Consider the following 26,256-nt stretch of genomic DNA (forward strand, 5'->3'; position numbering starts at 1 on the left):
TGGTTGTATCGACAAAATGTAATGTTAACCGCTGATGCTAACCGACCAGAGGAGGCGCCACTATAGCGACCAGCACACATACATACATCAGGCTTCCAATATGCAGACATGGCCAGTTGTGTCTGTAGGCGGGCTAGACCAACCCGGAGTTAACGCGCGGATTCGAACCGGCGATCCCCGTGTTGGTAGGTAGGTAACGGACTACACCGCTACGCTACCCGGACGCCCACCATTCCGCCTCTGACACCAATGTAGCGAATTCAGGGGGCAGCCGGGAACCGCCGCCGCCGGAACGCGAACTACGTTAACCCGCTACGCTACCCGGACGCCCACCATTCCGCCTCTGACACCAATGTAGCGAATTCAGGGGGCAGCCGGGAACCGCCGCCGCCGGAACGCGAACTACGTTAACCAGTCGACTAAAGCAGTGGTTCTCAACCTTTTTGGGGTCCTGGACCTCCTGCGTATTTTTGATCTACCCTGAGGACCCCTCCACCTGATCTTGGTGGAGGGCGGGGTTGCAATTTGATAGAAACAGTAGAAACTGCATTTTAAATTGCATTATAGCATGTATTCACTCTTTGGGGCAAAAATAAGAGCTTTCAGTTGTAACTTAGATATAGTTAACAAAACAGAATTCTTATGCAGTAACTTTCAGATATATGTAACATAACAGAGTATGTATTCAGTAACTTTCAGATATATGTAACAAAACAGAATATGTATTCAGTAACTTTCAGATATATGTAACAAAACAGAATATGTATTCAGTAACTTTCAGATATATGTAACAAAACAGAATATGTATTCAGTAACTTTCAGATATATGTAACAAAACAGAATATGTATTCAGTAACTTTCAGATATATGTAACAAAACAGAATATGTATTCAGTAACTTTCAGATATATGTAACAACAGCATTTTTATGCAGTAACTTTTAACAATGCAAACGGGAGCGAGATCTCTTATTAGAATACAATAAATTACGCTTGTGAAACAGATGTAATTAGAGAAAAAAGTCATGTTACCCTTTATAGTTTAGGTAGATAAAGGTCTCAGTCACATTTGAGTAAAATAATCCTATTTCTATAAATGTCATAGGATCATTTTTTTAAAGATATTTTATTTTCACGGACCCCTTGCAATTACACCACGGACCACTAGGGGGCCGCGGACCCCCGGTTGAGAAACACTGGACTAAAGGGTCCGACCCATTAGCCAAGGGCGAGCGAGTCTACACTGATAGTCTAAAAAGAAGAAGAAGAAGAAGCGGTAGTGTTTCTCGGAAGAACGGCTTGCCTCTGTCGCAAAGATCCGCGTTCACGGTGTGTTTGTTTTTGTGTGAAAAGCGAGGAATGTCGTGTTTCGGAAAAATAGCTGTTTGCGAGCTCAATAATCGAGGTGTAAACTACTAATAAGACACGTTAGCCCCCTAGCTAATGGGTCCGACCCTTTAGCCGAGCGGTTAGTGACGTCGCCTTGTGGTGCGGTACACCACGGATCGAATCCCGCACCGGGCAAGAAAATAACCCTCGGTTACATTGGTGGGATCCGGAAGTGTGCAGATCCTCAGAAGTCTCTTCGGAGCGCGGGAATAACAAAGCGCGAGGGCACGCTTCCGGGAGAGGGTGACGACTGTAAACTACTAACAAGACACGTTAGCCACTAGCTAACAGGTCTGACCCTTTAGCCGAGCGGTTAGTGACGTCGCCTTGTGGTGCGGTACACTCCGGATCGAATCCCGCACCGGGCAAGAAAGTAACTGGTTACAGAGGTAAGGAAATCCCAGAAAGCTTAACCAGTTTATCTGGACACAACGTTTATTGGGAGAAACGTTTCATCCCTCATCTAAGTGACCTCTTCAGTCTCAGCTGACTGCAGGTACCCCCGCCCTTATAAAAAATACGGTGGTATAACGACCGGAACCAACGAATTTACCGTGACCGTTAACTAGCGTTTCAAAGGCCATGTTTACTATTCACAGAGGATTTGGGTCTGGGCTGTTTCACAGAGGATTTGGGAATGGTTCCCTCTTAACATAGATGACGGCCCCTTTGATTCCCCGTTAAAACCAGCGTTCCTCCCAGTCAAGGATGTGCTAGAATGTTTCTCTAATTGGGGCTGTGTATCCCATCTGTGTGCTATGAATCATTTTGTGGAGAATCGCACCCGGAGAAAAGTATTTTGAATCCATCCATTATCTGAACCGCTTATCCTGCTCCCAGGGCTGCTGGAGCCTGTCCCAGCAGCCATTGGGCTGCAGGCGGGGAGACACCCTGGACAGGCCGCCAGGCCATCACAGGGCCGAGACAGACAGACAGACAGACAGACAGACAGACACACATCTAGGGACAATTTAGTACGGCCGATTCACCTGACCTACATGTCTTTGGACTGTGAGAGGAAACCGGAGCCCCCGGAGGAAACCCACACAGACATGGGGAAAACATGTAAACTCCACACAGAGGACGACCCACTAAGGTTGGACTACCCCGGGGCTCGAACCCAGGACCTTCTTGCTGTGAGGCGACCACGCTAACAACCGTGACGCGTTTTGTATCGTTATATAACAATATCGACTCCTCTTCCCGAACGTCTCATTTTATTTTGTTGGTCATGTAGAGACATCACAAATTGAGACTGATAAGTAATCTGGAAAACTCCTCATAGCAGCTTTAATCTAATATTGAGTGTTACAATTGTACTTTCCTTTAAAAAAAAAAAGTGAAAACTTTGGCCAAAATAGTGAGACGGTTCCACTTATTTTCAACTTAAACTTGTCTCGAGAGGAGCGTGTAACCTTATATTATGACAAAGGCGGTGGTCAATGAGCAGTAATCAGGGTGTAACTGATTTACTATCTTAGCCGCATACCTGACTTTGCAAATATAAAAGATATGGACAAAGCTCAACTCTGATAGATGTATGGGGAACAGGTGTTATACAGCAGCTAGGCCGGGTTTGTTCACGCTTAGCTTGCACACTCCACAAAGTTGTGCCTTAAAGGGGGCGGGGGTCATTTAAAGCATCAAGCTTTAATGGTGTTATTTTATTTAATTTGTGCTACTCTTTGTTATTTTCCATTCTTTCTCACAGTCACTGTATTTACTGCTCATTCTCTCCCTCCCTCCCCTTTCTTGCTCGCTCGCTCTTTCTCTCTTAGAAGAAGCCATGCAGCGGCAAAAGAGCCCCAGTAAGTGGAATGAGTCGGACCTGGACGCATCCTATGAGAGGAAGCCTCACCACAGCTATGACAGTGAGTGATCCTCAGCTTGTTTACATTCAGGACGTGTTGAGGCTTAAAGCAATAGTGTGGATTTTTTTTTTTAAGTCTATCTCTTTAGGCTTGCCGCTCATGTAGAACATAGGTAGGTTTCATTTTCAGAGTCATCCATCCTTTTCTTCATACTGGGCTTACAGCTCCAGTTTGCCATCTAGAATTCAGTGCAATTAATGGGAGACAAATCCACAAATCTCATTTACTGCAAAAAAAAAAAAGCATTCCGGGTCGTCCAGGAAGCGTGGCGCTCTATTCCATTGCCTACCAACACGGGGATTGCCGGTTCAAATCCCCGTGTTACCTCCGGCTTGGTCGGGCATCCCTACAGACACAATTGGCCATGTCTGCGGGTGGGAAGCCGGATGTGGGTATGTGTTCAGGTCGCTGCACTAGTGCCTCCTCTTGTCAGGGGGCCTGTTCAGGGGGGGAGGGGGAATAGCGTGATCCTCCCACACGCTACGTCCCCCTGGCGAAACTCCTCACTGTCAGTTGAAAAGAAGTGGCTGGCGACTCCACATGTATCGGAGGAGGCATGCGGTAGTCTGCAGCCTTCCCCGGATCGGCAGAGGGGATGGAGCAAGTACAACTGGGGGGGGGGGGGTCCACAAAAAAATGCTAACATCTCGCTAGCAGTCTATCATAGCTAATTAGCATGGTTTGAAAATTTACTGTTGTTTTTGTACAGTTGGTTAGGCCTACGTCATGTCCTTCCATGTTATTTCCTTCAATACAGCCTGAAAGTGATTACCAGCTGGAGTCACTCTGCCATGGCTAAGCAAAGCAAACACTAACAGGGAGTTTAGCAAGAAAAATTACTGTAAATTTTTTAAAATGGCCACTCAAATTCATTATGATAGATTGCTGTAGCGTCATGTTAGCATTAGCTGAGCCATGCAGTGTATTTGTTTTTTTGGTTTTTTTTCGCAGGAAACGACAACTGTGGATTTGTCCCAAATTAATTGCATCTAGATTGCAAGCTGAATCTGAATCTGTTGGAAGAAAAGGATGGATGACTGTGAAAATGTAACCTACCTATGTACTGCAGAGGGTACAAAATAGAGATGGACTTAGACAGTCCAGAAAAAATTCTGGACTGTTCCTTTAAGCGGCCACTGTTGATTCAGCTTTCACATTGTGTTCTGTGTCTTTTTGAAACACCGATCCAAGATCAACAGGTTGGAGCACGGAAAGGGGAACTTACCGCCATGACCTTGGCTTTCTGCTGATCGTGTGTGTGTGTGTGTGTGTGTGTGTGTGTGTGTGTGTGTGTGTGTGTGTGTGTGTGTGTGTGTGTGTGTGTGTTCTGCTTTTTAACTCTGTACCTTCCTGATTCAGATAAAGAATGGCTGAGACCATCCGTGCCAAACAGCAGCTGGAGAGAATCCAACCTTGACGGTCCTCCTCCAACCCCAAGTCCTAAAAAGGTGCTTTGCTATCAAGTTATAGATTCTCATTTATTACATATGACTTTAAACTTGACGGAAAGCTCATTCTGTTATTTATAAGCGATCTACTGTCATCATGTTCTCTGCTGTCTCCTGCTGCGTTTCACACTGAAAAGAAAAAGGAAACAGCCAACAGACGGGGGGGGGGGGGGTCCGTAACAACCAAGAATATTTAGAGAAGACTCCCGTCATTCAACCAGCTATTTATTTTGCGGACATGTTGTTCATCTGACAAGATGAAAATCTCATCTGGCCTCAGTTGAGGCTGAAGTTCCTTATTCAGGCTAATGAGGCATGCGTTAGCTGATTATTAAACTCCCATCCGAAAGTCACATTTTTACAGGTTTTCTAGATGCAACGCAGCATCCCGGTCTGGAATATCTCCGTCCCGCTCTATTCAGTGTAGTTAATGTAGCTTAGCGCCATTCACAGCATTACAGGTACAATAAATCACTGCTGCCTTGGTTAACGAACACTCTTCCTCTGCTTGACGGTGATTAACTTTTGTTTTATGAACGCTACATAAACGGGAAAAAAAGCCGGCTTTTAATGTCAGGTTGGCACATAAACTACGGCAGTTACCTCGCCCAGCAATTCTGTACCATAGCTGTATCTTTTGTCTTGATGCATGCTCAATAATCCAGCTAAGAAAATCACAGATACGTTTCATCACTCATCTGAGTGACCTCTTCAGTCTCAACTGACCGCAGGTATCCCCACCCTTACAAGCAATACTGTGGCATAACACCCGAAACCAACGATCGGTTTCATATGCCAATTGCTGTGGGCATTAACGAAAGAATGAAAGCCACTTTATTTTGTCATTGCATGCTCATAATGAATTTGTTCTCCACATTTAACCCATCCTGTTGTCAGTGTTGGGGAGTAACGGAATACATGTAACAGTGTTACGGATTTAGAATACAAAATATGAGTAACTGTATTCAAATACAGTTACAATTTAAATGTATGATATTCAGAATACAGTTACATTCTTGAAATTAGTGGATTACTTACATTTTTTTTCTTTGGTGCCATTCTTATTTTAAGAGGATTGCGACACAAAATGCAATGAAAGTGATCCCTAAATGTTAGTTCAACAGTAAATTCAGTAAAACAGCATGCTATATTTTCATCTTTGCTGAGGTTTTTCATTCTCACAGCTATGGAAATAAAGAAAAGGACATGGAAATGTTCTCTCTTTTTTTTTTTTACCGGATAAAAAAATCATAGATCTTTTGTGTTTACATACTCTTCTAGCCTTTGTTAATATGTATTTAAGGTGACTCAAATGCATTCAGCCAGTTGACACAATAGAAGAAACAGAATAGTCTACTCAAGTAAGTAGTATTGTGTGAATGCTACATATACTGTTACACAAAATGTAAGAAAATTTTAAAGTAATCATAAGTATTTAGAATACGTTGCTCACATTGAGTAATCTAACAGGATACGTTCCAAATTACATTTCATGACATGTATTGTGTAATCTGTAGCGGAATACATTTTAAAAGTAACCCTCCCAACACTGCCTATTGTATAGGAGCAGTTGGGCAGCTGCAGTGCCCGCGAACCAACTCCAGATCTTCTTTCCTATTGCCTTGGTCAGGGACAGACAGGGGTATTAACCCTAACATGCATGTCTTTTTCATAAGTAGATAACTAGAGTTACAATGGCCATGTGTACTATTCACAGAGGATTTGGGAATAGTTGCAATCACAGCATTGTAAGATGGCGACAGATGTCCCCTTCTCGGTTCAGGGATGGTCGTTCCCTCTTCACATAGATGGCCTCTTTGACTCCCCGTTCAAACCAGCGTTCCTCCCTATCAAGGATGTGCACACCCTCATCCTTGAAGGAGTGGCCCCTGGTCTGTAGATGGTGTAGACTGTGGAGTCCTGGCCTGACGTGTCAGCTCTCCTGTGTTGTGCCATCCTCTTAGCCAGCAGCTGTTTGGTTTCCCCAATGTACAAGTCACGGCAATCCTCCTGGCACTTCACAGCGTACACTATATTGCTCTGTTTGCGAAGGGGGGGCGATCCTTGAGGTGGACCAACTTCTGGCACAGCGTGTTCTGGGGTTTGAAAGCAACTGAGATGCGGTGTTTAGAAAACCCTGAGTTTGGACTACCTTGGGGCTCGAACCCAGGACCTTCTTGCTGTAAGGCAACCGTGCTAACCACTGCACCACCACACCACCCAACCAAATGTCCCCCATCACTAATTGCAATTTTAGTCAAAGAAGGTAAACCTGTCATTTTTCTCATCCTCCCGTTTTTCTCATCCTCCCATTTTTCACATCCTACCATCCACATAGTTGTATCTTTTCTTTTGTTTACATGGTGCTTGGGCCTGACTTAAGCATAAAGAGTCCCTCTTTTCTTCCTTTACCAAGGTCGTCCCTTATACTATTTTGTTTCTCCCCTTCTTTCCAGGATAGAGTGTCTCACACTCTGCAGCCAGCCCATCATGCATCTCTGCCACGCAACGCACGAATCTCGGTGCCTCCGGACATGGTCTCCCCGAACCAATCCCCCTACCACTCCCAGCCCATCATCTCGCGCATTTCCATCCCGCCGGTCTCAGCAAACACCCGTCAGCGCAAGCCCATCCCTCTCTCCGTCATAATGCGTCTCCAGAACCCCCACTGGGCCACCGCTCCCACGCACCATCCGTCGGTGCCCTTGCCCAGAGAGTTCTACCCACAGCCCCCGCCGCCTGAGCTGAAGCAGCCACCTTTCTACGGCGAAGGTAAATGAAAAACCTGCCACACATCTGCACATTCTCCGTTACACTTCACCAGCCTGACTGTGCCTCCCCATGGAACAGCCCTCCTCTTATTCCTCCTCCTATTATTGGAAGCACCCCCCACCATTGAACGGTTTAAGTATTTTCTAGAACTGTCTTTAAATCTACTGCTTGTCAGCATCACTGACCTGCCCTATTTTGTATCTGTTTGCTATGTTTTTATCCCCTCCCCCTCCCTTTTTCTCCCCAATTGTACTTGGCCAATCACCCCACTCTCTGAACCATCCTGGTCGCTGCTCCACCCCCTCTGCCGAGTCGGGTTGGGGAGGGCTGCAGATTACCAAATGCCTCCTCCGATACATGTGGAGTCGCCAGCCGCTTCTTTTCACCCGACAGTGAGGAGTTTCGCCAGGGGGACGTAGCGTGTGGGAGGATCCCCAGTTCCCCCTCCCCCCAGAACAGGTGCCCCGACCGACCAGAGGAGGCGCTAGTGCAGCGACCAGGACACACACCCACATCCAGCCCCCCCGCAGACACGGCCAATTGTGTCTGTAGGGACGCCCAACCAAGCCGGAGGTAACACGGGGATTAGAACAGGCGATCCCCGTGTTGGTAGGCAACGGAATAGACCGCTATGCTACCCGGACGTCCATGTTTTTATTCATCTGTCTGTGTAATTTTTTCTTGTTGAACAATAATGGATGTTCTTGCTCATGGATGGTTGTTTGTTTTGAACAGGTTTGCTTGCTTCCTCATTATGCGAGTGCCTTATTGTTTATTCTACTTGTGTTACTTTAACGCTGCTATGGGTTACACGCTGTACAATAAGTGGCAACGTGTCTTATTTTATTTTCTTAACTTTCTATGACTTAATGTGATCTTTATGTGTTGCTAAGTGTGTATTTTGTATGTTTGTCTTAATTGTTGTTGGAGCACATGCTGCAAAACAAATCTGCTGTTGAACTGACAGAATCTCCTCTCATCTCATCCCCAGTGCTGAATCCGGGGGATATTGATGCGGAGTTGGAGCGGCTCGACCTCATTCATCACATGCCTGTCATAGCTGAGAGTCCCAGCACATCCGAGGCAGGAGGGGAGGTGCATGCGGTGCCAGCCCCAGCTCCCCGGCCCCTCAGCCCCACGAGGCTGCAGCCCGTGGTGGCCCCTGAGGCTCAGATTCAGGAGATCCCTGACCTGGAGGAGCTGCTCCGTATCCGGGCGGAGATCCCCCGCGCCCTGAAGAGACGGGGCTCTGTGGAACAGTCCCGGCCCATGAAGAAGACCTCCCTTTACCAGCCCAACCAATACAAACAGCTCATCAACAAGCTCTTCCGCAGGAAGGGCCTCCAATATAAGGGGGAGCAAGGGAGTGAGGCCAGCAGCTCCTCCTCAGAGGAGGAAAGCCCCATTCCTTCCCCTCATGGGCCAGTGCCTCAAACATCCACACAAATCCCCCAAGACCACAAAGTAAGAGGAAACTGTTCATCAGTGTATGCTACCATTTCTTTTAACTTCAGCCATTAAGTTCAAGTTTTAATAAACAAAGTGATTTTGCAGATATGAGGATTTAGAATTGGTGTGATAATCAAGAGAGAATCACACACTTACACTACCGTTCAAAAGTTTGGGATCACCCAAACAATTTTGTGTTTTCCATGAAAAGTCACACTTATTCACCACCATATGTTGTGAAATGAATAGAAAATAGAGTCAAGACATTGACAAGGTTAGAAATAATGATTTGTATTTGAAATAAGATTTTTTTTACATCAAACTTTGCTTTCGTCAAAGAATCCTCCATTTGCAGCAATTACAGCATTGCAGACCTTTGGCATTCTAGCTGTTAATTTGTTGAGGTAATCTGGAGAAATTGCACCCCACGCTTCCAGAAGCAGCTCCCACAAGTTGGATTGGTTGGATGGGCACTTCTTTGAGCAGATTGAGTTTCTGGAGCATCACATTTGTGGGGTCAATTAAACGCTCAAAATGGCCAGAAAAAGAGAACTTTCATCTGAAACTCGACAGTCTATTCTTGTTCTTAGAAATGAAGGCTATTCCATGCGAGAAATTGCTAAGAAATTGAAGATTTCCTACACCGGTGTGTACTACTCCCTTCAGAGGACAGCACAAACAGGCTCTAACCAGAGTAGAAAAAGAAGTGGGAGGCCGCGTTGCACAACTGAGCAAGAAGATAAGTACATTAGAGTCTCTAGTTTGAGAAACAGACGCCTCACAGGTCCCCAACTGGCATCTTCATTAAATAGTACCTGTTAGAGCCTGTTTGTGCTGTCCTCTGAAGGGAGTAGTACACACCGGTGTAGGAAATCTTCAATTTCTTAGCAATTTCTCGCATGGAATAGCCTTCATTTCTAAGAACAAGAATAGACTGTCGAGTTTCAGATGAAAGTTCTCTTTTTCTGGCCATTTTGAGCGTTTAATTGACCCCACAAATGTGATGCTCCAGAAACTCAATCTGCTCAAAGAAGTGCCCATCCAACCAATCCAACTTGTGGGAGCTGCTTCTGGAAGCGTGGGGTGCAATTTCTCCAGATTACCTCAACAAATTAACAGCTAGAATGCCAAAGGTCTGCAATGCTGTAATTGCTGCAAATGGAGGATTCTTTGACGAAAGCAAAGTTTGATGTAAAAAAAATCTTATTTCAAATACAAATCATTATTTCTAACCTTGTCAATGTCTTGACTCTATTTTCTATTCATTTCACAACATATGGTGGTGAATAAGTGTGACTTTTCATGGAAAACACGAAATTGTTTGGGTGATCCCAAACTTTTGAACGGTAGTGTAAGTTCTGGATGCCATGATGATTTATAGACCAGTGTTTCATCCCAAAGCCTTTGTCTTGGTCTAGCCTTCATCTGTGCCTGGGTCTTCATCAAGATCAAGATGAAGGCTTTGGGCTGAAACGTTGGTCTATAAATTACCATCGTGTCCTTAACTAGAACATGAGTTTCCTTCTTTCCATGTATCTGTCTAAATTGACGAGGTAGTGAAGAAATCGAGGTAGTTATGGCTCCTCTTTAGAGAGGGTGTTCAGTGTTGCAGAAGGATTTCCTCACAGTGAAATTTTGACCCTTCAGGGCTACCATTCCATTCTGCGGCGGTCCAAGCAGAACAAACCATCTGGACGACGGGCTCGGCTTAGCCCTCTTGTCCTTCTGTTAGACGGAGCCCTCGTTGGAGAACTAGACACAGTACAGAAGGCCGTGCAGGAGGTAGGTGTGTGTGTGTGAGAGAATTTATGTAAATGACACACATATCCCAGTCATGCGGGTAGCGTGGCGGTCTCTTCCACTGACTACTAACACAGATCGCCGGTTCGAATCCCCGTGTTACCTCCAGCTTGGTCGGGTGTCCCTACAGATAGAATTGGCCGTGTCTGTGGGTGGGAAGCCAGATGTGGGTGTGTGTCCTGGTCGCTGCACTAGTGCCTCCTCTGGTCAATCAGGGTGCCTGTTGGGGGGGGCAACTGGGGGGGGGGATAGCGTGATCAATCAATTGTGATCTTCCCACGCACTACTTCCCCCTGGTGAAACTCCACACTGTCAGGTGAAAAGCAGCGGCTGGTGACTCCACATGTATTGGAGGAGACATGTGGTAGTCTGCAGCCCTCCCCGGATCGGCAGAGGGGGTGGAGCAGCAACCAGAATGGCTCGGAATAGTGGGGTAATTGGGGAGAAAAATCCCCCAAAAAATGACACATGTATGAGTACTATCAATCAATACCAAGTTTTGTAAACATTGTTTGCATAAAGTTGTGTACAAATAAAGGCTATTATTGTCATCATCATTATTATTAGTAGTAATAGTAAATTGTATATTTTCCATAGATGAATGACCCCAGCCAACCCAATGATGAGGGTATCACGGCCCTTCACAACGCCATCTGTGGGGGCCACTACAATTTGGTCGACTTCCTGGTTCGTATCGGGGCCAACGTAAGCGCCCCCGACAGCCATGGCTGGTAAACACCGTTCCTGTTCCTCTCCACTTATTTCTCCCTCATCAGTCACCAGTGCCATGATAAGGTCATCTTTATCAACTCACTCTTGGGAAATTGTGTTGTGCAGCTGCGAACACACTCAAAACCCATACAGTAGTGCAAGACTTGGTGCAAGCAGTGCAAGAAACCAGAAGAAAAGAACCCAGTAACCCTACAAGCTAGCTAAATATACCACTTATTGTTGCTGGCTATGTTGGGTGTTTGTAGCTCTGTGGGTAAAATATGAAACTGTCAAGCCGAGGTTGGGCTTGTGATTACCGTTGGGGCCTGCCATACTAAAAATGGATGCACTAACGGACCTGTGGGGCCACTCTGAAAGTAACTGCCAGCCAAATGGCATAAACAACTCTATGATGTGCAAAATGTGGTCTTGGTTGTTTTCAGGACTGTACTGTAAAAAAATAAAAAACCTGTACTAGTGGGTGGGTTTAATTCCTGTTGTTCTGCCCACCAGGACTCCTCTGCACTGTGCAGCTTCTTGTAATGACCGTCCTCTGTGTGAGTTTTTGGTGAGGAACGGTGCGGCTGTAATGGCCGTGACAGAGAGCGACGGGGCCACCGCTTCCCAGAAGTGCGATCCCTACGCCGTGGGGTATGAGGAGTGTGAGAACTTCTTGAGGGGTGAGGGTATTCATCTGTGTGTACACACACACATACACACACACACTATGCATTTGTGACTGAACTCACACTTAGACAGTAAACGACATGCTAAACCAGGGATAGGCAACATGGTCCAGAAAAGTCAGGTGTGGGTGCAGGTCTTTGTTCCAACCAAGGAGTGACACACCTGAGTCTACAAATCAAGGACCTTAGCAAAGACTATTGGTTGACTAATAGAATCAGGTATGTAACTGCTTGGTTGGAACAAGACTATTGGTTGATCTATAGAATCAGGTGTGTAACCGCTTGGTTGCTAAACTGTACTTTGGGGTTCAACTTAAACATTTAATTATTAATTATTTATTTACCCCCCTCTCCCCAATTGTATCCGGCCAATGATCCCACTCTTCTGAGCCGTCCTGGTCGCTGCTCCACCCCCTCTGCCAATCTGGGATCCGGGGAGACTACCCCATGCCTCCTCCAATACATGTGGAGTCGCCAGCCGCTTCTTTTCACCTGACAGTGAGGAGTTTCACCAGGGGGATGTAGCGCGTGGGGTATCACACTATTCCCCCCCCCCCAGTTTCCCCCTCCTCCCCAAACAGGCGCCCCGACTGACCAGGGAAGACGCTAGTGCAGCGATCAGGACACATACCCACATCCGGCTTCCCACCCACAGACACATCCAATTGTGTCTGTAGAGACGCCCGACCAAGCCGAAGGTAACACGGGGATTCCAACCAGTGATCCCCGTGTTGGTAGGCAACGGAATAGACTGCCGCGCCACCTGGACACCCCCGACATTTCATTATTTAATGATGGTGTTAGCTGAAGCAGAAAAAACAACAGTAAATCTGAATCCACTCTTCAAATATGAGTTGCTTTTTTTTAAATGTTGGTGATCCTGGAATTATAGCTTATTCCTTCATTATGCCCACATTCCCAGGGATAAGAGCGCCAGAAAAAATCCTCAAATATTAATTAATGTGCTGCAACATAAAGGATATGACAAACTTACTCAAACTCTAGCTAGTGTAAATGCTGGGAGGCTAATCAGGAAAAGGGGAAGTGGTGTGGTATACACAGGGTTGACTGGTGGCAGAAACCAGGGGCAGGAACTGAAAAGACAGGTGAGCGCTTCAACAGAAAACAGGAAAAAAGCAACAGTATGACTTAGGCCATGAGCAGGATGAACTGGAGACATCGTAACACCAACCATGTTTAGGGTGATTTTACAGGAGGAAAGAAACAAGGTAAATTAAATCAGACTGTATTATATTATTTATCAGATGTGCCAGCATATTTGTCTGCAAGATTAGTAATAATAGCTTTATCCTTGGCCTTCCGGGCCTTGGCCCATAGGGCCCAGTCGGGCCAAGCCCAAAAAAACAACATAGAGCCACCACCCTGTGGACTAACCACCCGCTGGGATGAGCATTGGGGTAGGGTGTAATGCAGGCCGGGCGGTAGGCAAAGGCGAGGACCGGGGCGTGCCGACTTCCGGCATGGCAGACTGGTCCAGGAAGACCAACTGGGAGGAGACCCCGGGGTAGATCCAGAACTCGCTGGAGGGACTACATGTCCCTTCTGGCCTGGGAACGCCTTGGGATCCCCTGGGAGGAGCTGGAGGGCGTTGCTGGGGGGAGGGACGTCTAAAGTGCCCGACATAGCTTGCTGCCACCACGACCCAACCCCAGAGAAGCGGCTGATAAGGAGAGAGATGAGTTTTAGCCTAGCATGACTGATGGGCCAACTTAGCCTTCCATTGCATCCTCTGCAGTGTCACAATTGCACATGTGTACGTTGCGATATCATTTCTACAATATATAGTCAACCCTGTTCTGCATGTGACCTTTATGTGGTGCCAGGTGTGGAGGAGGCGATGGGTGTGGAGAACAGCGGGGTGCTGTATGCCTTGTGGAATTATCCATCTCAGGCCCCGGATGAGCTGAGCTTCAAAGAGGGGGACATGGTGACCATCCTGCAGAAACAAGACAGAATGGACTGGTGGTGGGCCTCCCTCTGTGGCAGAGAGGGTTTCGTCCCAAACAACTACTTCGGGGTAAAGTAATGTTCATAATAATGTTAATAATGATAATGCAAGTCAATCAGTCACGCATATACATGCATGGATGCTTGATAAATGTGTGTATCGAAACATCAGCACTCTCTATTTTACCAAATACAAAATGAGTAAGCTATGATGTCTGAATATAATTTCAGACGCAGTGTTATCTTAATTTCCTGCTATGTTGCCTTTTGTCTTTATGCACGCTCAATAATCCAGGGAAGAAAATCACAGAAAGTTAAATCAGTTTATCTGGACACAACGTTTATTGAGAGAAATAGTTCACTCATCTAAGTGACTTCTTGTGGGGGGCACAGTGATTAGTGCTGTTGCCTCACAGCAAGAAGGCCCTGGGTTCGAACCCCAGGCCGTCCCAGGTCCTTTCTGGGTGGAGTTTGCATGTTCTCCCCGTGTCTGCGTGGGTTTCCTCCAGGTGCTCCAGTTCCCTCCCACCATCAAAAAGACATGCATGTCAGGGTTAATACTCCTGCCTGTGCCCCTGAGCAAGGCAGTGGAAAGAAGAACTGGAGTTGGTCCCCGAGCGCTGCAGCTGCCCAGTGCACCTATACAATAGGATGGGTTAAATGCAGAAGACACATTTCGTTGTAACCATACAATGACAAAATGAAGTGGCTTTCTTCTTTTCGTCTTCTTTAGTCTCAACTGACTGCAGGTGTCCCCCCCCCCCCCCATGAACAATACAGCGGCAGAACAACCGAAACCAACGATCAGTTTCATATGCGAGTTACAATGGCCATGTGTACTATTCACAGATTGGGGAATAGTTGAAATCACAGCATTGTAAGATGGCGACAGATGTACTCTTACCCCCCCCCCCCAAATAGTCAGAGGCCATCTATGTGAAGAGGGAATAACCATCCTTGAACCAAGGGGGGGGGGGCCTGAGTACATCTGTCACCATCTTATACTGTGATTGCAACCATTCCCCAATCCTCTGTGAATAGTACACATGGCCATTGAAACTCTAGTTAATGGTCACGCCTATTTGCATATGAAGCCTATCGTTGGTTTCGGTCGTTATGAAGATGCTAAAGATTTTCACTGGGAGGGACGAAGAAGGACAGGATTAGGAATGAGTATATTAGAGGGACCGTTCGGGTTGGACGGTTTGCAGACAAAAGAGGCAAGATTGAGATGGCTTGGACATGTGTGGAGGAGAGATGGTGGGTATATTGGGAGAAGGATGCCGAATATGGAGCTGCCAGGGAAGAGGAAAAGAGGAGGTTTATGGATGTGGTGAGGGAGGACATGCAGGTGGCTGGCGTGACAGAGGAAGATGCAGAGGACAGGAAGAGGTGGAAACGGATGATCCGCTGTTGCCACCCCTAACAGTAGCAGCTGAAAGTAGTAGTTTTTGGTTGTTGTGCCGCTGTATTGTTTATAAGGGTGGGGGATACCTGCAGTCAGTTGAGACTGAAGAGGTCACTTAGATGAGTGATGAAAATGATAAACGTTGTGTCCAGGTGAACTGATTCAGGAGCAACAAAAATATATATTTTGATTGTTTGTTCTGATTTTCCAGCTTTTCCCAAAGGTTCGACCGAGGTCACTCTGCTGAACGGCTCCTCAGGATCCGACACCCCTCCCGTTAGCACTGAGGATAAATATTTCTTTGCTCTCTGATATTTTCACATAACACCTGATGGCCTTTTCCCTGCCGTCTCTTTTTGATTAATCAAGCCTGGGCTTTATAGGTCAAATTTGGATATTGAATTTGAATGTGTCTGCGCGACGTTATGAAAAGGCAGCGTCACTGGAGCGGAAGACGAGTCGAGTTTGTTTTGAAAGTCGTGCCGGCCTAACTGTCAAGGATGGGGTAACTGAATGTGTGTGTCATGGGGATTGCAAGGTGTAGTTTTATATTGTTTATTAACTGTGGAATGCATTTCTTGCCATGCAAGCTAGACCTATTTACCACACTTAAACTGCCTGTTAAAAAAATGAGTGTATTAATAATTTTCTCGACCGCAGCGGCTGCGGGATGAAAAAAAAACCAAAACAACCACATTTATCAATTTTCAAGTCAGATGTTGGTTTTAGAACAAAAGACCGTCTGGAAGAGGATCGGTTTCTTGCTAATGGCTGGTAGAGTTGAAAAACATACCAGCAATTTGACCTAAGGCTGCTTCCCACCCTGGCTTTGAACTGTACCCATAGTTTAGTTTCTGTCATGTTGTGTATTAAAAGAAATTCTGTGGATGAGTTTTTTTTTTTTCCTGTTACCCACTTTTTTCTTTTTTTTCCTTTGGTATGTGTGTTTGTAGACAAAAGTGAAATGTTAAGGATTTCTATGTCGAGGGATAATACGGCCAACAAGTGTTCAACTTTGCAATAAATAAAGGCACGTATGAGATAATGGCGGTGGCTGGGTGACATGTTCTTCGTTGACCACTAGATGGCAGTGTAGGTCAGTGATCGAGTATGACTACAGGACGGCCCTGAAAACCATTTCCTGAAGAGAACAAGTCCAAATGCTGCCAGGTATCCGTTTCATAGGGCCACCTGCTCCTCTCCTTTCCTTATTTGACTTATCGTTTGAGTAAAGCCCATCAACTCTTTTCCAGCTACCCCTTCTTTGTAGGGGATTTTCAGGCTCGAGTAGAGGCGCCACAACGACGGTAAGTTTATACTGTAACGTGCATAAGAAGACACGCTGGCCGCTGGCTGGCGGGTCTGACCCTTTAGTCCAGCGGTTAGCGATGTCTCCTGCGGTGCGGGCGATACGGGTTCGCTTCCCGGCCGCGGCAGTTCCTGTGGTTGCGTTGTCCCCCGGATTCGCTACAATACATAATGGCGCCGCTACTGTAAATTATAATCTCCGCAGCGTTTCAGAGACGCGCAGAAGACTGACTGCTCAGTGTTATGGCCGCTGAACCAGCTTTGTTCTTGCAACATCTATATTGTAGCGAATTCGGAGACAACACAACCACAGGAACTGCCGCGGCCGGGAAGCGAACCCGTGTCGCCCGCACCGCAGGAGGCATCGCTAACCGCTCGACTAAAGGGTCAGACCCGCCAGCCAGCGGCCAGCGTGTCTACTAATCCATGCACGTTACGATATATTGCGGAAAGTCTCGATCGTTTCCCTTTAAGAAAGCTCGAAGTGCCCGTTGGCCTGCATAGAAGGTGTGGAGTTAGAAAACAACGAGACAGGAGACGTGAGAGTAGACGTAGTCGAGGTAGTTTACTAGCTCCAACTTAGCATGTCATACATTCGACAACGACACTGAACTGAACTCTCAACCGGAAGCGGAAGTGCATTATCTGACCCCTCGCCTCTTCCCTTAAAGGTACACCGTCCTCTTAGGCGAATGTCTCTCATTATATAGATGTGGGTCACCACAAAGGTTGTTATCGACCGAAATGACGACGATTAAACAAATCGCTCAGTTTGTGTGTTCACATGGATGTCGGGAGTCCCCTGACGACTCGTCTGTTCGGAACCTCTGTTTAGATTCATCGCGATAATGAATTTGACGCCCGCCACCCACGCGCCGACGTGCGCGCAGGCGCGTTCCGGAGAACGCCCACGAACCGCGAGACGCGCCGCAGCGCCTCGTCCACACGGCGCTCCCGGGGGACGGTGTCACGCCTGCGCGGCCGGTGGCAGCAGTCAGATTGTGCTGAATTGTGATTCTGTTCGAGCAGAACTCATTTGATGCCTCATTGGAACCTCATCGTTACCAAGATGCCGGTTCGGGTCGCTCGTCTGCCTCGCGGTTGCATGGTTTTTTTTTATGTCATTCGCCTTCGCTCTCATTTTCACATCACCTTCAATTTAGGACCCCCCCCCCCCCCAATCTGCTCCACCTTTTTCCACGGCACAAGCAAGCCAAGCTGTAGGACCCTGTGGCCATGTGCATTCTTGTGGTTAACAAAGTGGTGCTGGGATGCCCGGGGAGGGGGGGTGGCGAAATCAAATTCTGCTTCGGGCCCCAAACAACACTTGGGCCGGCCCTGCGCCTTCACTCAGTCATACACCCACGCTGACACCCAGTGACGTCAGAGACGCCGACCATTAACCAAGGCAGCTTTTCTTTTTATTTTCCTTTTTTGTCCGCCAGCGCCACACAGCCCCGCTTGGCACAACAGGCCGGTCCGATACCAGCCTGGTTTCCACCAAAGTCAGATAAAAGAAAAGAAAAGGAAACGACGCAGATGGGTTTGTCATGTTGCCAGAACCTTTTCAGGGCTTGAGGGTAAGACGGAGCAAGCGACCCATACTGAACACCGCTGCAGAGAAATGGCGGGGCACAAAGGGGAGGGGGGGGGGGAGATGGGAGCGAATGTGTTAAGAGAGAAGTGCGGGAGAGGAGAATGGGATCACCTCTCAGGCGGCCCCGCTCAATTTTCTGTGTGATGGGATACCTGTCAGTAGAATTCAGGGATAATCCATAAACCGCTCAACCATTTCAAATGTGCCCCCATTATCCCAGCCTTGACTGACAGCAAATAGAAAGATCTATCAAGATCTGAAATGAGCCCGGCTGGAAGGGAAGAGCGCTGAAAAGCAGAAAGAAGCGTGGAGGGGGGGAGGGGGGCGACTGCATAGGCCTGTTTTGTTTATGTCACGGGGATATGGGAATAAAACACCCTTTAAACAAGCACGACCAAAAGCGCGGGTTTACAAACGCTGTAAGATTGTAACGTGCATGGATAAGAAGACACGCTGGCCGCTGGTCGGCGGGTCTGACCCTTTAGTCGAGCGGTTAGCGATGCCTCCTTCGGTGCGGGGGACACGGGTTCGCGTCCCGGTCGCGGCAGCTCCTGTGGTTGCGTTGTCCCTCCGAATTCGCTACAATGCTCTGCTTCAGCCATGGCTGGGACACGACCGCCCCCCTCCTCTTCCTCGCAGGGCGAGCCCACAGAGGGCCCGCGGGTCATCAATGTTGTATGTTTTCGCCTTTTTAACTATTGAACAGCGCCGTCGCTCTCTGTTATGGCGATGAAGAGATTGGTTCTGTCAGACGGGGCGGCACGGAAGTTATTTCCTAATGTGATCTTGGCAAGAGTGATCCTCCATTATTCAAGGACAACAAAACAATGAGGGGGGGGAGGGAGGGAGGGAGGTCTGGCTGGTGTGTGTGGAGAGGAAGGGCTCGGCCGTGCTGCGAGGGATGGGTTTGGGGCTACGCAGGCAATCATACCACATTTCTGCTCCGTGACAGCCGGGTGAATATCCCCGGTGACGGCTCTCCCCTGGGACCGCCTGATGCTGTGTGACAGCCGGCCGGCCTGGAAGGGAGACCCTTCATATCTGCCCGTGTGTTGTGTGCACGTGTGCACGTGTGCGAGGTCCAGTGTCCGGTGGGGCTGTCAGGCCAAATTGTGTCCACGGCCGCGCTGCCAAAATGTGTCCGGGTGACGTCATCGCAAGTCCGGTCGTTTAAAATAACATTTCGTGACCCTTTTTGGGGGGGGGGGGTTGGGGGGGGTTAGCTACCTAGATAACATCATTGATGTCAAAAAACATATAATGGCAAATATTGGACGTTTAATTTTAATGGAAAATAAGTTTATAGCGCATCTTTATTGAAAAGCTCATATACGCTACATGGTGTTAGCTAGCTAGCTAGCTAGTGTAAACTACTAATAAGACACGTTAGCCCCTAGCTAACGAGTCTGACCCTTTAGCCGAGCGGTTAGTGATGTCGCCTTGTGGTGCAGTACACCCGTATCGAATCCCGCACCGGGCAAGAAAATAACCGGTTACATTTATTTTTGATTTTTCCCTTTTTCTCCCAATTTAGTGGCCAATCGATTGCTATTTTAGTTCTAACACCCTCCCTCGTACCACGTGCGTCTCTCGGGCCGGCAGTCTCGAAGGAGACGCCTCGCCCCTTCCGTGACAAGGCAAATCCAGGCCGAACCACTGCTTTCTCCGCCATACACAGAGACGCATTCATGTGACGAACACAAGCCGACTCCGCCCCCCTCCCGAAGACAGCGTTGCCGATTAATAGCTGCTGCTTCACCGAGTCCGGCCATAGTCGGGATCTGACGAGACCGGGCCGCGAACCCCCGGTCCCCAGTAGGCAACTGCATCCACACAAAGCCAATGCTTAGACCGCTACACCACCGCGGACAGGTTCGATGCAATTATGCAATTACATCAAAAGAATACAATGAGGGTATCAGACAGATAATAATATAACAAAAACAAATAACAGACAAAGATCAAAAGAAAACCGGACTGCATATGTACACATCTGAAATAATGAGACAGAGGTTTCAGGGGGAAACGTTTCATCGCAGAACGTCAGGAATGTGAGCTGGCACGATGGCATTGCGGTGACGTCACCCGGACACAATTTGGCCGCCCGGACACAATTTGGCCTGACAGCGCCGCCCCAAAAAAATAACAATCATTAAAATAAATAAATAAATAAATAAATTGGATGGACGGACATGTCACGCGCTGACGTGGCTGATCAGCATAAAAATAACACATAGCGCATATGCCATTACTGTGATGATAATGCTAATAATGATAATAACACTAATAATAATGATGAGGATGATGATGATAATAATAATGATAGAAAAAAGGCTGCAGCTTCTTATGAATATAATAGAACAGAACTTTATTAGCCTTTTCACACAAGGTTATTAGAATTTTTCCCTTGCCCATGTCTTCACACACACATAGACCCCTCTGCATAATGTATTTCATCAGAACATTTCATAAAACACAGGGCCCGACCTCAGAATCCAAGATTTAAGTAAAGCAAGAGTTATTAAAATCTCGGCCAGAGACAGACCTCAGGCATCGCTTTACCGACATGCCCGTCACACTGACGTCAGCTTCTGTGTTCACTGCATTTCCTTCGTTTCTTGTTTTGTTTTGTTTTGTTGTTTTTGATGTTTTCTAAGTGGTGTAGATGCATGGAAAAAGTCCAGTTATCAGTATTAATAGGGCCCCACCGACATTTTGTTTTCTGCTTCCTCTAGGGGTGCGACGGACTTGTCCGGGCCCTGTTGTAACTCGAACCCTGGCCAGGTCTCAAACATGGAGGGTTTCAGCATCGACACTGCAGTGTGAGCATGCGCAGTAGTCACACTGCAAAAGGATGCAATGCAAGACAAACTGGGACCATCACTCCAGAACTTACACGTACACTAGAACGGTTTTACTGCTTGATAACAAAAAACCCAACATTAGTAAGTAATGTAGTGATCGTAGTCTGATTTAATGACTACTTGGAACCGGTCCTGCATGGCAGGCATTTTTTTCATTATGGACAGTGATGTGAAGCCTGTAATCCTGTAATCTCCTAAATCCTTTCTGGACAACACCCTTCTTTCATTCATTCATAGATAAGCACCCTTCTTTAAGGGTGAGTAAAGTGCATAATAAATATTGTGTTGATCCTGGGCAAGCCTGGATTGATGGTTGAATATAATTAAATAGAAGGGTGTTTCCGGGCGTCCGGGTGGCGTGGCGGTCTGTTCCGTTGCCTACCAACACGGGGATCGGCGGTTCGAATCCCCGTGTTACCTCCGGCTTGGTCGGGTGTCCCTACAGACGCAATTGGCCGTGTCTGCGGGTGGGAAGCCGGATGTGGATATGTGTCCTGGTCGCTGCACTAGCGCCTCCTCTGGTCGGTCGAGGCGTCTGATCAGGAAGGAGGGGGGACCGGAAGCAATAGCGTGATCCTCCCACGCGCTACGTCCCCCTGGCGAAACTCCTCACTGTCAGGTGAAAAGAAGCGGCTGGCGACTCCACATGTATCGGAGGAGGCATGTGGTAGTCTGCAGCCCTCCCCGGATCAGCAGAGGGGGTGGAGCAGAGACCGGGACGGCTCGGAAGAGTGGGGTAATTGGCCCAGTACAATTAGAGGGGGGGGAATGAAATAAAAACAAATGCTATAATAAACAAGAACAACGCAAATTATGGCTTAAATCTTCAGCAGGGTGGGAAGGGAAGCCAGGACACAGCACAAGCCCCTCTGAAACCGCTCTAATCATTGCTAGAGTGGTGAATTCTTTCTGAACACATATCGGCGGAAATTACGTAACTCCTGTTTTTGTTTGTTGGATATTGCAACATACTGCAGTGTCAATTTTTTTCCAATATTCTCCAGCGCTACAGTACATGCATGGGACACTGAGGTCGGACTTGTTCTTTCTTTAGAACTTCTTTCTGAATGCAGAATTTGGAAACAACAAAATGCATCAAAAACAACAATCACCAAACATAAACACTTGCACTGCGCCACGTGGCATGGCGGCGCAGTCTTAGGTTCGATTCCCGCCTGAGGCGGTGTTGGCACTGAGGGAGCTTGCATGTTCTCCCCAGGCCTGTTCTGCATGTTCTCCCTGTGCTAAGGTGGGGTATACATATCTAGACTAGGGGCCTTTCTGTGTGGAGTTTGCATGTTCTCCCCGTGCTCACGTGGGTTTCGTCCAACATCAGAAAGAACCCCAATTAAAAACAAAACAAAAACATGCAGAATGCTCTCCTGCCCTGTCCCTGACCACGACATGGATGTCCACCTGGAACTGGTCCCCAGAAGCCGAAGGAAAGATCTGCCCCCTGCTCCTGGCTGCCCCTAGAGGAAGGGGCAGCCTTCCTCCAGGGGCAGCCTTTTTCCCATCCCAGCAGGATGGGAAAAATGCAAGAGGATGGCACATATACACTCCCTGCGCGCGCGCGCGCGCGCGTGTTCTAGAGTGTAAGACTGTAAGTGTAAGACGAATAAAGTCTCTCTTCCCTTCTAACGCAACAAAGACAACGCAAGGCACAACCCAGCAGAGCTTCTAGTGCACGTTATCAAGTGCAAAGCAGACAGGTAGAGATTAATAAATCACGAATTCGCCAAGAAATCACCGTCTGCATGAACTGGGTCTCCCACAGCGAGACCAGACAACTCTGAGGTCAGAAGAACCCATTCCTGTTCCACTTCTATTAGAAAACAGCTTGGCATGGCATATGGATCCAAAGCGCGCTCAGTTTTGGATTTTCGTCACCGTTTGAGAACCATGCTGCATGTGGCCAGGTCGTGAGGATGATGATGAGGATGATAATGATGATGATGATGGGAGGGCTCAATGAAGTCGGTATTCAGTGACCGCTTTTATATCGACGTCATATCCACCGACGTAATAATGACGCAACACCTTACGTCATTATCACATCCTGCACCGATCCTGCAGCGCGCGGCCAGGAGGCGTTTGTCTTTTTTTTAAAATTTAATCAAAGCAACACAAAACAAAAATTACTGTCGACATCTTGTCTAACAGCAGCTGTTGTCGTCACTGTAGCTTTTAATAAGAATACTAACAATAATCAGATATTTTCTTTAATGGTGCCTTTCATGACACTCGTGGTCACCTTACTTCCTGTACCACCAGTAATAAAGGACGCGATAAAAAAACAAAAAAAATCAGTACAATCAACAATAAAACACCAATAACACGCAAGTTTTCTGTGAGATTTCCACTATACAGGAGATAACCGTGGCGTGCACATCACCCCGAGTCGGCCGCGGGAGCAGAGAATCCGTCCCATTAACCCCCCCCCCCGCCCTCTCCCCCTCCCCTCCTCCACCGCTACTCCAGCCCGGCTCCCACTCCACGCTCCTCCGGAGGGATGAATAATAGAGGAGGGCTTGTCCTCCCTCGCTCCCCTAGTTAATAAGCGCTCGCCTGGCTGCCCTCTCCTCCGCCACTCCTCCCTTTAATAAATCATGGCGGCCCCCGGGACGGCGGACCAAAAGTGGAGCACGCTCTGGTGCAACCGTAGGTGTGAGTCGCGCATGCGCGAGTGTATTGCAAATCAGTATATGACGATGACGGTCATTTATTTTGGAACATGTAGATAAACGGGATGTAACATATAGGTAAGCCATTGCCAATAACCAACAAATCCACAACGCAAGTGAGCAACAAATCCACACATCCAACTCGGCGAACAAATCTCCGTATGCATCAGATTACTTGTTACATGTTCGAAAAGGACTAGGAGGAAGTGTACATTTATTCTCTTTCCTACCCCTTCTCTCTATCATTCCTCTATTGCGGATTACCAAGCAAAGAGTTATAATCTACGTTTCATGTGAATAAGCAGATGCTGGGATCTAGCCAGTAGCCTGAAGCAACTAGCCAAATTTAAAGAGTCTGTTAACTGTACTGACATAAAAGCATGGACCACCTTCTCACAGTCTGTCTGTCTGTCTGTCTTTTACAAACCTATACTCAGACATAAAGTCATTGCTATGCTGATGATACCCAGCTTTGCACCACCCACTTTACACCCACGGAAAGCTCTGTGAAAATAACAAAATACGCAGACGACGCAACCATTGTAGGCCTCATGTCCAACAACGATGAAACCCAGTACTGCACTGCAGTAGACCAAGCTGTCACTTGCTGTGTAAACAACAACCTTCTGCTTAATACAGCCAAAACCCAAGAACTCATGACTGACTTCCGATGCATGTCGAATCCTAAAGCACCCATACAAATGACCGGAGACCCCATCACCACCACCGACTCTTTTAAATTCATTGGAACATACATCAGCAATAACCTGAAGTGGAAAATGAACACAGAACACATCATTGCAAAAGCTCAACAACAACTTTACTTTCTTAGGCAGCTTAAAAAATACGGATCCAATATCAACTGCTCGTTCTGTTTTACTCAGCCATTATCGAGTCCATCATAACATCTTCTATTACAGTATGGTACGGTGGCACGGGCAGTCAAACACGGAAAAAACTGCAGTGGATTGTCAACAAGGCATCCAAAATGATAGGCACCCACCCCGCTGGGCTGAATTTCTACATACTGAAAGCGGACTGTAAAGCGAGCAAAGAAGATCATCTCCGACCCCTCACATCCTGCTCATCACCTCTTCCAGCTCCTTCCCTCAGGGACGCGCTACAGGTCACTGTCCACTAAGACTAAACGCTTCACAAACAGTTTTTTCCTCTTGCCATCAGGACTCTGAATTCCTCCCTATAGTCCCCTCCTCACACACCATTGGCATAAATACCACCATTCACCTAACTGTTATGCGTGATATGTTTATTTCTGTTATTGTGTAACTGTATTGTTCGTGATAATATGCCTGTATTGTTCGTGGTAATATGTCTGTTGTTGTTCATGTATGTACTGAAAATCACTAATGAAAATCATTAGTGAAAAGCACTAATGATCTGTTGATGGCAGGTGATTCTGGGCTCTTAACCGTACTTGTCCTTCTTGACCTGAGCGCAACCTTTGATACCATCTCACATAACAGCTTCCTAGAGATATTAGCTTCCATTGGAATAATTGGTGCACCCCTTGAGATCATATCTCTCTGGCCACACTCAGTTTGTCCAACTTAAAATTTTGAGATCACAGTCCTTTCCTGTTACTACCGGTGTTCCCCGTGGCTCTGTATTGGGACCCCTCCTATTTATTGTTTACTTATTACCTCTTGGCCACATTTTCAGGAAATTTGGCATTCAATTTCACGGCTATGCGGGTGACACCCAGCTTTATCTATCCACCAAGCCTTCCTCCACTCTTCCACCCACTTCCCTTTCTGACTGCTTACTAGAAATTAAATCCTGGTTTTCATACCACTTCCTCAAACTTAATAGTGATAAAACCGAGGTCCTCCTAGTAGGTACTAAATGTACTTTGGCTAAACCTGATAGTTTTTCTCAACAATTCTATAGTTCCTCCATCGCCTCAGGTTAAGAGTCTGGGTGTCATCTTGGACAGCACATTATCTTTTGAAGCTCAACAATGTTATTCGGTCTGCATACTTCCACCTACACAGTATTAATCGTCTTCGCCCGTCACTTACATGTAACAGCACTGCCATACTCATTCACACCCTGGTTACATCCCGTACTGACTACTGCAATTCTATCCGCTTTGGTCCTCCCCTCGAGTGTCTTCATAAACTTCAATTGGTCCAAAATTCAGCTGCCTGTATCATTACCAGAACGCCTTCTATAGATCATCACATCACTCCTGTTCTTCAGCAACTCCACTGGCCCCCTGTTAAATACCGTATTGACTTCAAGATCTTGCTTCCCACCTTTAAGGCCCTTAATAACCTAGCTCC

General features: G+C 47.1%; 1 protein-coding gene across 1 annotated transcript in view; it reads left to right on the forward strand.

The window, feature by feature from the left end:
- The window catches only part of ppp1r13l (protein phosphatase 1, regulatory subunit 13 like), a 44,070-nt gene extending 27,533 nt beyond the window's left edge, over nucleotides 1-16,537 (forward strand). The window contains exons 5-13 of the mRNA XM_056283323.1: nucleotides 3,166-3,258; nucleotides 4,618-4,706; nucleotides 7,163-7,478; nucleotides 8,470-8,942; nucleotides 10,575-10,709; nucleotides 11,325-11,458; nucleotides 11,952-12,118; nucleotides 13,969-14,162; nucleotides 15,712-16,537. Coding sequence (XP_056139298.1) covers nucleotides 3,166-3,258; nucleotides 4,618-4,706; nucleotides 7,163-7,478; nucleotides 8,470-8,942; nucleotides 10,575-10,709; nucleotides 11,325-11,458; nucleotides 11,952-12,118; nucleotides 13,969-14,162; nucleotides 15,712-15,747 — 1,637 coding nt within the window. The 3' untranslated portion in view covers nucleotides 15,748-16,537. The remainder of the gene's footprint in view (nucleotides 1-3,165; nucleotides 3,259-4,617; nucleotides 4,707-7,162; nucleotides 7,479-8,469; nucleotides 8,943-10,574; nucleotides 10,710-11,324; nucleotides 11,459-11,951; nucleotides 12,119-13,968; nucleotides 14,163-15,711) is intronic.
- The last annotated feature ends 9,719 nt before the right edge of the window (nucleotides 16,538-26,256 follow it).

The sequence above is a fragment of the Lampris incognitus genome, chromosome 7 (assembly GCF_029633865.1).
Source record: "Lampris incognitus isolate fLamInc1 chromosome 7, fLamInc1.hap2, whole genome shotgun sequence".
NCBI classification, from domain to species: Eukaryota; Metazoa; Chordata; class Actinopteri; order Lampriformes; family Lampridae; genus Lampris; species Lampris incognitus.